At 37.5% G+C, this 12,431-nt stretch overlaps 1 protein-coding gene across 1 annotated transcript in view; it reads left to right on the forward strand.

Moving 5' to 3' along the window:
* The window catches only part of SYNE1 (spectrin repeat containing nuclear envelope protein 1), a 280,833-nt gene that overhangs the window by 263,944 nt on the left and 4,458 nt on the right, over positions 1 to 12,431 (forward strand). The window contains exons 137-144 of the mRNA XM_058801698.1: positions 1,332 to 1,474; positions 2,334 to 2,460; positions 3,989 to 4,200; positions 5,671 to 5,871; positions 6,215 to 6,343; positions 6,700 to 6,912; positions 7,894 to 7,983; positions 9,808 to 9,866. Of these exons, the coding sequence (XP_058657681.1) occupies positions 1,332 to 1,474; positions 2,334 to 2,460; positions 3,989 to 4,200; positions 5,671 to 5,871; positions 6,215 to 6,343; positions 6,700 to 6,912; positions 7,894 to 7,983; positions 9,808 to 9,866 (1,174 nt within the window). The remainder of the gene's footprint in view (positions 1 to 1,331; positions 1,475 to 2,333; positions 2,461 to 3,988; positions 4,201 to 5,670; positions 5,872 to 6,214; positions 6,344 to 6,699; positions 6,913 to 7,893; positions 7,984 to 9,807; positions 9,867 to 12,431) is intronic.

The following is a 12,431-nucleotide window of genomic DNA, read 5'->3' on the forward strand; positions in this document are numbered from 1 at the left end:
CACAGTTTTCCTCTTCTTAAATAATGACTTCATTGCTATAAGCAAACAATTAAAATCTTAGTGTCTGTGACACAAGCCTCAGGTTCACCATCCATTTCTATTTACTCCCCAAATCAGTTAAATAATGTTATTGATTAAGGGTATGAGTAATAGCAGTACTTATGGGAAAAGTGTGTTTAGTTTTCTGACCCGTGAAAATTTTTTTTTAATAATGAGCAAAAAACAATGTTGAGCACTTTGTCTTGTCCATTTGGGGTGAGATGGTGCTATATATGAAAAAAGATTAATCATCCAAGAGGCTCAGTTTTCTGTAATTCGGTGAACAGAAGGCTCTCCCTCTCTATTCATGTTTCTTATTGTGTCTTTATGAATAAATTCAAACTGTCTTTGTAAACAGATGGAAATCAGGCATAGTGATAGAATATGGATAAGAAGGATCTCATGGGGTCCTCTAGGCTGCAACCTGCTTCACATTAACATTGTCTGTAGCTAATTTATATAACAGAATTCAGCTGACCCCTACAAGGAAACAAGTTAGTCCTTCTTCAAAAACATTGATATTGATTCCCAATAGCTTGAATGAATAATTCCATCTTGCAGATATGTTAAGCATGATCTTTATCAAGTACATAATTGGAAAAATCCTATACATTTTGCTCCTTAGTATGGTTGCCCAAAGCAGTCATGGACTACCTGCTGCAGACCTCCAAGATGTCCAGTCATCTATGGATTTTTGACAATATTATTATATCAGTATCACTTAGCATTTGTGAGGCCACTTTTAGTCTCTAAAATTTGCATACACAAATAGGATCCTTTCATGGAGATGCAAATTCTACTGCTTTTTAGTGGGGAGAAATAATACAAAGAGAAATGAAGCTACCAAATTTTTACATTGATTTAGATCATAAAAATGGACATTTGGGTTATGGGGGTTAATTTGACGGTGCTTGTGAAAAGGGGAGCAAGCTGCTTTCCAAAATCAGTGAGGTCAGAGTATGCTTTGCTGAGAACTTTCTCTTTAAAAAAAGACAAGGCATTCAGTATAGGGGAAAAGACACTTTAGAATAATTTGCAAGCCTACTTTAAACTGTGGACTCTTCTATAGTATTCTTATGGCAAGCTTGTTCATTGGTATAATCTTTTGCTAACACTCTTTAATGTAACCAGTTATCACTTAGCTTTGACATTGTACCACTCATACTGCTGCTGCCACCTTTGTCCTTCACTGTCTAATCTAAACAGTATTCCTAATATCTGTTCTGCCTGGGCAAGGAAAAAAAATTTGGAAAATTTGGGATGACAGTCCCTCTTTTTTGGTATTGGTACAGGTGAACCGGGTGCCCTGGAAGCACACATCCGACAGCTGGACAAGGCCTTGGACACCAGTCGCTTCCAGATCCAGCAAACAGAAAACATCATCCGTAGCAAGACACCTACAGGACCAGAACTGGATTCCACTTACAAAGGATATGTGCGTGTGTTTTGGAGCCCCAGTCAGATATGCACCCCAAGCTTAGCTTAGCTCAGATATTGAGGGAAATGCAGCTGCTTCAGCAGAGCAATGAGCTGTAACTGCTTCTCAGGCTCACTTGTGTTCTTACTACCCTTAACCACATGCTTTTGGTGTTTATGCTATTAGCGTGTTTACAATAGCATTAGAGGAAGAAATACATTAGAGAAACATGACTCTAAGGAATTTATTTTCCTATTACATTTTTGCAGATGTCTAGAAGTACTTTCTCACACATGCTTTTATCTATCTAACGAAGATATCCTTGTTTGAAATTCCCTTGGTTTTAAAAGCATGTTTTATAGCTTCAGGCACAGTATTCATCTTGCTAATCAATTATAAGCATGCATCATATAAGCAGGGTTACATGTATGGAATCCCTAATTAAAAAGCTTTTTCAGAGAGGTTTTCTGAAAGATAAATCTCTCTCTAAGCCACTCAAATAATTTTATTAAGGACAGAATTTAAAAATTATCTGCCTGCATGCATAGTAATATTTCCACATTTAAGTTAATTTTCTTTATGAATCTTCTAGTGTCTTTGCCATAGTGTCCTAAAATTAGAGAAGATGGCACCTAAGACATCTAGAACAATTTGGCATAATGGTGCTAAGTTATTTCTGTATAACTTATGCTTTAGGCCTTTATTATCTACGTGTATTTTTTTTATAGTAGCGCAGATTGTTAAAATAATAGATCTTTTTCTTCACACTTAAACTTACTGTTGGAAATTTCTGGAAGTTGTATTGTAATTCTCACTGTCCATACAATTAGTCCTGTACAGTGCATATTGAAAAGGAATATTTTGTTTGTTAACACAGATGAAACTGCTAGGTGAATGCAGTGGAAGCATAGACTCAGTAAGAAGGCTTGGATATAAACTGAAGGAGGAAGAAGAAAAATTTTCAGGTCTCATTAATATGAACAGTACTGAAACACAAACAGCTGGTAAGTAACATGTAGTTCATTTGATGAGCAGTAATTATGGAAAGCAGCACACATGCAAAGCTTTCCTGAATAAACACTTGGTATTATTTACTGGCATATATATTTACATGACTGTCTGTTACCATGTTCTGTTTAACATTTTTAATTAGGAATAGTAAGGAATAGTAAGTATTGTTTGTGTATGCTATATGAAGAGTTTAGGCATACAAGTCCATTTTAAGAACCCCTTCATATCATGAAGCACAACCCTAAGCCTTTCAGGAAGTCCCTGTGGATGCAATGGGGTTTTTGTTAAGATTTCTCATGAAAAAGGTTGCTTATATTGCTGTACAAAACACCTTGGCCAGCATTTGTTTCTTCTAATATTAGCTTTGACCTCTCAGATTACCTGCCTAGAGTAAAGAAACTTATTTTCACCTGATAGAAGTATTCACAGGGCTAATTTTAAGCATCAGCTGTAGAAAAAGAGGCAGCATGGATTCCCAGAGACTATAAAGGCATCATCCTCATTCTTAGCTTGACAAGATATGCTACCCATATAGTCTCTCTTATTTTTTTGTGGATTTTTATTTGTAAATTTTAAATTGATGGAGTGATGCAGCTTCTGCCTTAGCATTTCAAGATAACTAGCAAGAAGAAATAGTCCCTTATTTATTTCTTTCTAGTGCAAGTGTTTATCCAATGCATCAGCAGTAGCTAAGGCAAATGTAGTGAAATGTGACCATTAAACAGTGATCAGCACAAGTACCAATGAAAATAATAAATACCTGGTTAGTTAGATGTATTACAGCAGCCTGAGTGGGTCGCTGCTGGTGAGAGAGAGACGGTGAATCTTGTATCTTGATCAGAAGGCTTATTTATTAATATATGATATAATACATTATAGTTGTACTAAAAAGAATATAGAGAGAGGTTTGCAGAGCAGCTAGCTAAGCTAAGAAGAGATAGAAAAGAAAATCCACAACAAAGTTGTGTCCAGGGACTCAGTCCCCTGGCTTGCACTGATGATTGGCCCTTAATTATAAACATAGAAAATGAGCCAATCAAGGTGAATCCTATTGCATTCCACAGCAGCTGATAATAATTGTTTACCTTCTCTTCGGGGGCCTCTGGCTCCCGAAGACACAGAAATATGAAAGAAAAGGATTTCTGTGGAGAAATGTCTGCGACATAGATGTATTAATATTTCTTGTCTGGTTTGCACTTGTCTGGTAATTTAAGATGTCTTTTTTGCCAGCATAACCTGTTTTAGAGACCTGCATGTATCATCTTAATTCTGCTCACAGAAGTCTGACATTAGAAAGCAATAAAATTACCTGTTGACTGGAATCATCCAGGTTCTTCGTTCTTTCCCTCCAACATCACTTTCTTCAATCTAACTTCATTTTTAAAGTGGTTAGTGTTTGAGGCTTAGGCTTTTTACAGAGCATCTTTTTGTTTTGAACAGTATTTGGTTTATGCAATTGTGTGTGTTGTGAAGCTAGTGAGTTTTTCTGGCTGTTGTTGAATTTGGTGTTTGTAATTCCAGGTGTAATTGAAAGATGGGAATTAATCCAGGCTCAGGCTCTAAGCAAGGAGCTGAGGATGAAGCAGAACCTTCAGCAATGGCAGCAGTTCAACTCTGACCTTAACAGCATCTGGGCTTGGTTGGGAGAAACTGAAGAGGAACTGGAGAAGCTCCACCGCCTTGATCTCAGCACTGACATACAAACTATTGAGCTCAGGATTAAAAAACTGAAAGTGAGTTTTATTTCTCTGTTCCATAAGTTACCTTCTAAAACTGAGTGCAACAGGAATGTTGAAGAGGTTGCTAATAATTGGAGCTGATTTTCTCCACATAGTGGGCTGCTGCAGGTAAAGTAACTGGGAAAGTGATTTTCTGAATCACCTTTTGGAAGGAAAATGTACCACTATCCAAATGAAGTTTTGGAATAGTAGTTCTGCAGCATTTCTGTAATCCCAGAATGTCCAGATAACTCCTGATGTCACCCAAATTGATGAAATTTTTAAAAAGTGCCAAGTTAGATCACTTCTCTTCTACTCAAATTGGTAACAAAATAGCTGGTTCAAAAGAAATGCCTCACTGAGACATTACTACTTTGTGTGGAGGAATGAGAGGGAGTACAAAGGCGTTGTAACCTACCCCGTGTCACCAGTGCAACATAGGAAAAATTTGATGCCGCTTTGCAACATTCCTTTTCTTCTTCTGTCATCTCAGGAGCATCAAAATCTGAGTACTACTTCCATCTCTCTTGTGTATTTCACAGCTATAAAGATCTGCAAATGTGGTGGTCCGCAACTTCACATTCAGTTACTAGTTTCTTACAAGCATGGGCACGAAAGTATGTGACCCAATGTCAAATTGCACTGTGCCTCATGCCAGGGGTGAGGTGAACAGATAGCAAAGGCTGTTTCCGGCAGTCATCCATGGGAAGCATGTCAATGCTCATCTTCACTGTAATCCAAATATAGCTGCCATAAGTACTGCAGAGGTTACTGTGACATCGTGCTTTTAAGTAAATGCTGTAAAGTAGGTGGAAAACGGGGCATTTCATAAGAATCCTGTTCTTATCTCACCATCTCTTTGAAAGCCCATTAGTACCCTCCAAACCAGTGGAGGTGGGTTTCTTTTGTGGCTTCCAATGTAAACAAATCAGAGTTTTTATACAAGTTGTGCTTCTATAAATTTAAGATCTTTATACTCTTTGTATGTTTTTGCTTCTCTCAGTAAAAGCTTTTATTTTAAAATACTGATGACAGCAGATTCCACTTGAAAATATGTTGGTTTTCATGTTTATCAGCAAAAATGAAAAGTGAGGGCAAAAGTTTTATTGTGAGCTAAAATACAGTTGTGCTACATGTTTAAATTTTGTTGGACCTACTCTGTCTTTAAAATATCTGAAACATGAGCCAGATCTTTAAAATTCAACTCTGACTTCAGGCTTTTAAGACTTTACAAGTTTAATTGGCTTGCTCTTGTTTATGCTTGCAGTAAAGTTTTAGTAGATGTTAAAGAGTGAACATTTGCAGAGTCACAGAGTGAGCCCAGAAGCATTATATCCAGAGTAAAGGGACTGTTACAGTATGGTGCCTTTCTGCAGCTGCTGGTGGCAAAGCACTGCAGTCTTGTGGTGCGTTCTCTGCTTTATGTTTCTGAAAGTCACGATTTACCAATTTCCATTCTTTCTTCCCCTTTGTCTTACCATCAAGGAGCTGCAGAAGGCAATTGATAACCGCAAGGCAATCATCTTGTCCATCAATCTGTGCAGCTCAGAGTTCACTCAGTCTGACAGCGAGGAGAGCAAGAAGCTCCAGGAGCGCCTGTCCCAGATGAATGTGCGCTGGGAGCACGTGTGCAGCATGATCGAAGACTGGCGCAGCTCCTTGCAGGATGCATTAATACAGTGCCAGGTCTGTACTGTGCCTATTTCAGATTGTCAGCAGCCCATATACTGAAAATATAGACCATTTAGTTACCTGTTGTGCTCATGATCCATATGAAACTTAGCCATGAAAGCCATACAGTTTTGGCGTATGTTTTTCTCAAGGATACACCTGTGCTACCTAAAACATGTATTTACAGCCCAATACTTACAAAATTTGTCATTTCTGGAATGGTATTCTCATATTCTGTTGTATACTTCTTGGAAATTATTTTATTTAGCTAGTAGAATGTATCAGAGGATAAATTAAAAACCTGAGTTTGACTAGAATATTCTGCTACCCTGTTAAAACCATGATTCATCATTTGTAGGATTTCCACGAACTGAGCCATGGTTTGCTGCTTTGGTTGGAGAATATTGACAGAAGGAAAAATGAGATTGTGCCCATCAATCCAAATCTGGACTCAGAAATACTGCAGGATCATCACAGACTTCTGATGGTAGGACTATAATCACCCTTTTCTCTTCCAAAACACATCACCAGAAAAACATCTAATCAGATTTCTCTTTCTCACGAGGGTTAGCACTGTACATTGTGTGCTAACACAAAGCCATGGGACCAGCATCAGTGGCTGGCTTTGCCTTGGTAGAGAATACCACTCACTTTACTTAGTAGCACATGTGATTTTAAATCTCAGGCAACTACTAGACTGCTGTATATCCTCCTGTCAGATTAGAAATTTATTGCTTCTCTTCTTTTTTTTCCTTGTCTTTAATTTAAAATGTTGAGTTTTTTGAGTTCTGCTCTTTTTTTTTGACTGCTATTAAAAAAATTTGATGCTTGCCTTGGCAACAGCAAATCAGACGTGAGCTGCTGGAGTCTCAGTTGAAGGTGGCATCGCTGCAAGATATGTCTTGCCAATTGCTAGTCAATGCTGAAGGCAAGGATTGTCTTGAAGCCAAAGAAAAGGTACATGTCATTGGAAACAGACTGAAGCTGCTCTTGAAAGAGGTTACACGTCATATTAAAGACGTAGAGAAAATTCTAGACATTTCAAGCAGTCAGCTGGTAAGTCATGTCTTTTTATTCCTTTCTGTTCACTGAGCGTGTTTTCTGCTGTTCTGACTGCCTTTGTCTGATCATTGCTATTGGCTGCTCTGTTTCTGTGGTTTGCAGTGCTTGTCAAGATGGAACATATAATCTTGAATATCATAAAGTAATCTGAAACTTCATATTGTAAATATCTCTTCTGATATGGGAGGGGGGGTAAATTCAGTATTTTTTTCTATTTGATCTAGCAATTACTGAACTTCTTGGTTTGTTTACCCTACTATTACTGAATCAGTCAACTGGCAAAGTATATGAGATAATTATTCCAGTAACACTACTGAAAATTATAATATGTCAGTTGTCACTGGAAAGGAAGTAAATGCACACTCTGTCAAAGAGAAAAAAAAAGCATAAAATAAATTCTGTAATAGGGTAAGGAGTCCCTCATATGTGCCTTTTAAGCTGTGAGCTGTAGTCCAAATCTTTTCAAGTTGTCGTGTACCTCAGGTATTTGAGAGGAACTTACACACGTTTCTTTGCCAGCAGTGACAGATGCAGAGTAAAGATTTCAAGGCTCTCCTTTAGTTTACTTTTTTAAAAGGACTTGGATTGGCAGAGTGCTTAAAGCACAAGAACTCAGCTCTTCCCTCCTTTTAGTGGATTTCTACCTGTTTAATTAAAATCTTGGTAATACCAAACTTTTCTTGTAGTTCACAGCCAATGAACAACAACTGTTTTTTCCCCTGTATTGACTTTGGTGGAAAATGTGTCACCTAAGCAAAGGAAGTTTTAACTATTATTTGCTTTTCTTCTCCTTTAGGGCTGACAGAGAAAACATGTAATGCCTTAGTCTTTTTAAATTTGGTGACAAAATGTAACTGCTTTATTTTATTTGGCTTGGAAATAACTCTGCTGGAATTTCACTCGGTAATTTTTCTAGTTTGCTTACCTGTATGGCTAGTTGCTGTATTTCTGAGCTCCATTCCTTCTGAACTTTAGGAATTGTCCTCATGGTCTTCTGATGAATTAGACACATCAGGCTCAGTGAGTCCTGTATCTGGAAGAAGCACTCCAAGCAGACAGAGAACGGTAATTTTGTGTAATTTATTTTCTTCCACCTCTTGGGTGGGAACTATAGATATCTACAGCAGTTCTAGCCAGCTGGAAATCACCCCTTCCCACTTGTTAGGAAAGGAAATGGCATAAACCAAAAGGAAAACACAGCTGCTTTCCCCAACCCTGCTGCATATCCCATCCTGCATGAAATCAGAAGTGGTAAATACTATCTGAAACCAGGGCTGTCAGTGTGGTTGGTTTACCATGGTATGGCATGTCGTGTCTCTTGTATTTTGCTCTAGTGATGGCAGCACCCCAAAGTCTGGTCTTGTCTGGTATAATCAGTCCTCCATTTCTGTTTGGCCTTCTCTTCAGAGCTGCTTCATCAAGAATCTCAATAAGTTCTTTTGTCATTTCTGATGCAGGTTGCAGATGGTCTTATTGAGACTTTGGATGAATGGCTGAGTAGAGCTGAAGGGCACAAAAACATTATTCAAACCAGCTAGCTGTGCAGGACCTAATCAATGGCTACAGTGGCAACTCTGGAGTTGTCCATTTACATCGCTGGCACAAAATTCAAGAAATATAGCAATACATGCCTAATACTTAACACTTCCATACTCTGAGCCCAAATTGGAACTGCAATTATTTTGTCTTTTTCTGCAATTCTATTGGTTGATTAATTTGCTTTTTTCCTTAGTTCTTAAGACAATCAGACTGGTTTTGTTTTGTTTTGTTTTGTTTTTCCATTTGCACTTTTTTGTAAAGCCTCTGAGTTCTGTCTTGATAAATCTATGGCTCTTGAGATTCATTTATTTTTTTAATTTTTGTTTACATTCACTAGTTTCCTTTTAGATGCTAGTATGAGAATGTAAAGGAATACTGGCTTTTCCAAAGGAGAAAGATTATAAACCTTAACATTTTATTTCAGAGGTCAATGCTTTTGTCTTTTAAATTTAAACCTAAATAGTTTCTAATAACTCTAATATCACAGGTGTAACTGAAGGTTGCCTGACCATTACAGGAAATGAAGAAGTATTTTACCATAAATCTATGTTTAGAGAGCATGTAGAATTATCATAGGTTTCATCTTAATATTTTAATACTGAGTTGTCTGTCTCTTAATTTGTTACTGTTCATATAGTTACTACTCTTTTTCTTCCTCCATAATTCATAGCTAATTTGTATGATTCCTTGGGTCTAGTTTTCAAACTTCTGGGTTCTGCACCCACACAATTTTGAAGACTAAAGTGATACTAAAGTGTTCAGAATTTCAGTGCCAAATATGCTGATGCTAAATAAATAAATACTAATACAAAAGAAATGTAATGAGAATTATACACATCTAACTGCATTAAATAATCCAGCAAATAGCTGTGAGTGCAAGAATGCCCCTACCGTTATTTGGCCTTCAAAATCGTGGGGTGTAGGAGAGGCAAAACTTGCCAAAGGAGGGTCTTCGACCTTTCTTCCTTGGGAATTTTAATTTTTCTGCATGTGCATTTTAAAATCTATATATTTTTCCATATTCAATTTAATAAGATAACATCTATTTCATATAGCCTATTATTTGAACTAAATTTATAGAGACTTTATGTAAAACCTAGAGCTACTGTTCATAAAAATAATGTCTAAACTGTTATTATTGATTTCACTATGTATGTTCCAATAATTTTCATAACCAATTAGGTGCAAAGAAAAGCCAGTTTCCTTGTTCATGGGTATTGGTCACTTCATTTGATTTATTTTTTTTTATGTTTCCTTTGCTGCACTTTTTATTTAGTTTCATCAGTAGCTTGTCTTTATTTGCCTGGACTGAACATTCTTCTTTCTTTACCCCCTGTTCATTGCAAACAGCCACGGGGCAAATGTAGTCTCTCACAGCCTGGACCCTCTGTCAGCAGTCCACATAGCAGGTACCTTATTCTCCTGGTTTCCGCACTCTGTTCTAGAACGCCAAGAGGATGATAGAAATTGGCCGTGGTTCCTCTCAGTCCCACTGACTCCATCAGGGGTCAGGACTTACACAAGTGGTAACTTCCCTTTTGTTAATCATTCAGCAAAAGGGATTTTCAATTACTTCAGATTCTCTGTTAAATAGAGATACAGGCTAATCCTTGGACAACTGCAGCTTTTGCTTCACAGAAATCCCATGTAACCAACATTTATTTTTCATATGCCTAATCAGAGTGAGTCTGTGTTTACACTCATGATATTTAATGATTATTTTATTTTGATGTGATTTAAGAGGAGTGCTAGTAAGTTCATGGAAAACACTTTCTATCATCCTCTTTACCTCTAGATATTAAATTAAGGCAGGTAATAGGCCAATATCATATTCTCGAATTCACAAAACCCACAGATCTGGATGAGACATACTAACATCCTTTTCTTTATTTATTTATTTCTTTTTATCTTTTTTTTTTTTTTTTTCCTGAAACGTTTTGTTCAGTTTGTGGGTTTTCAATACTTTAGACTCAAAACTAAAAGTCAGAATCTGAGAGTATTGAGACTCGGGATCACTTTCTCTCCCCTCCTCAGACGAACTGCAGTCTAACATGCTAACACTGCCATGGCTCACCCAGTGCTCGCACCCCTGCATTGCTCCGGGAGCAGCACTGCCCCATCTCTGTCCGACCAGTAGAGAGCAGGCGTGCAGCTACAGCTTCTTGCTTTCCACGGTGTCTCCAGCAACCTGTCATCCCTGCAGCTAACAGTGCTTCTGCATTCTTGTTGTTGTCAGTGTGATGTGTGTACCTTCGCTCTTTCACTGATGAGTTTACTAGCCTCAACAATTATGAAGTTAAAAAAAAAACTAAAGTTAAAAAAGCAAAGGAGCAAGACAACGTGTGCAAAGGGGACATCTTTTGCTATTTCAGTGTCTTGCACACTGCTAAAATAATCAAAAAGTGTGATTAAGGTCTATTTGTTCTTATTAAATCTAATATTAAATCTCATTTAACCTAAATCTCATTTATTCTCTGCATATCAAAAATTAACTGATTTGTTTGTAAAATAGTTCCTGTTAGAGTCAAAGATTTTATGTTAGAAAGAAGAAAGCACAAAATTAAGTAATTTTTTTTTTAAATAACTCCTGTTAGAGTCAAACAAAGAAGTGAACACTAGATTTAATACAGTGATTGAGCCACAATCAAGCAGACAAAAAAATACCTTAGAACATTATTTTTTCATGAGCAAAATTAAGATTTTATTCTCATTATAAATGAAGTAAAGAGCAAAACTGTATACCATGTAGATATTTAAATAAACACTTCTTTTAAAAAGTTTGCTTTGCATGTGTAGTTAGGAACTGTGAGTAGAGTGGCATAGTTGTAAAACCATATAACAAATAGAACAAGTATTTTTTACTGCTTCCACACTGACTAAGAAGCTGCCTATTTTTAAGGATTTTTTCCTTTGAAACAAGAGGAAACCAGATAGAAAATAGGGTATGTATGTAAACTCCATCGTTCTGTCTGATGGAGAAGGAGAACTAATTTTTCAGCTCCAGTCTGCTCTGAAGCTTGGCATTTTGTTTCTCATAGGGAGTAAAAAAAGGGAGGAGAGGGACTTTACTCTGCATCCACTAACAGCAAGGAGGAGGGGTGATGCTTTTGACAGATCAGCACGCTTGCACTAGCACCATTGTACTCAAGGAACACATTTGTGTGCGCTTTTCCACTCTCCTGTGTAGTCAAACCACTTCTGCCGGCCTTCTGAGGTTTCTGGTTGTAGGTGCGAGCCCCTGGCTCGAAGAGCAGCTAGCAATGTTTGGCAGCTTGGGGATCAACCCCTGCTCTAGCAGTGGCATTGCTGTGGCACCTTTCAGGTCAAGGCTTTCCAGCACTGTTTATTAACACATCTTGCAGCAGCACAACACAATGTTCAATTTGTCATTCAGACAAGCATGGAATACGAATGAGTCACTGCTGAATAGGAAACTTAATCAAATGCGCAAGCCAGACAGGTTGCGGTTGATGTATAATGCGGTTTTAACTGATAATGCGGTACAAGCTGTCACTGTGTTCTTTAATATTTTGACATGCCTCTGATCAGAGTACTTTGTGTTTGATCTTGCACTGGATCAGCAAACCCTGTTAGGGTTGAGTATAAAGGAGAAATAAAGTCAATCCTAAAAGGTTTATCACACAAGAAGTTGTGAAGGAAATTTCATCTAAAAAATTAGAGGGGCCATGCTTTGTGTATAGTAAGTGTCATATCACTTTGCCTTCTGTATTATCACCACAAAAAGACGGACAAATATAGTGCACATGCAGGATTAAGCTAGACATTACATTGTGGATTTAACTGGAGTCTCATCCAAGCAGTATTAGTAATTGTGTGCTAGGTGAGAAAGAAAATCCAAAAAGCAATTCCTCTTTCTTCAAGTTTAAGAGAGCTGTCATAAGTGCACGCCTGGATCTTTGCCTGTGAATTTTTTTGAAAAGATTAAAATAGTGGTTCAGTTTGCTCAGGGGTGT

Source organism: Ammospiza caudacuta, chromosome 3 (genome assembly GCF_027887145.1).
Source record: "Ammospiza caudacuta isolate bAmmCau1 chromosome 3, bAmmCau1.pri, whole genome shotgun sequence".
NCBI lineage: Eukaryota > Metazoa > Chordata > Aves > Passeriformes > Passerellidae > Ammospiza > Ammospiza caudacuta.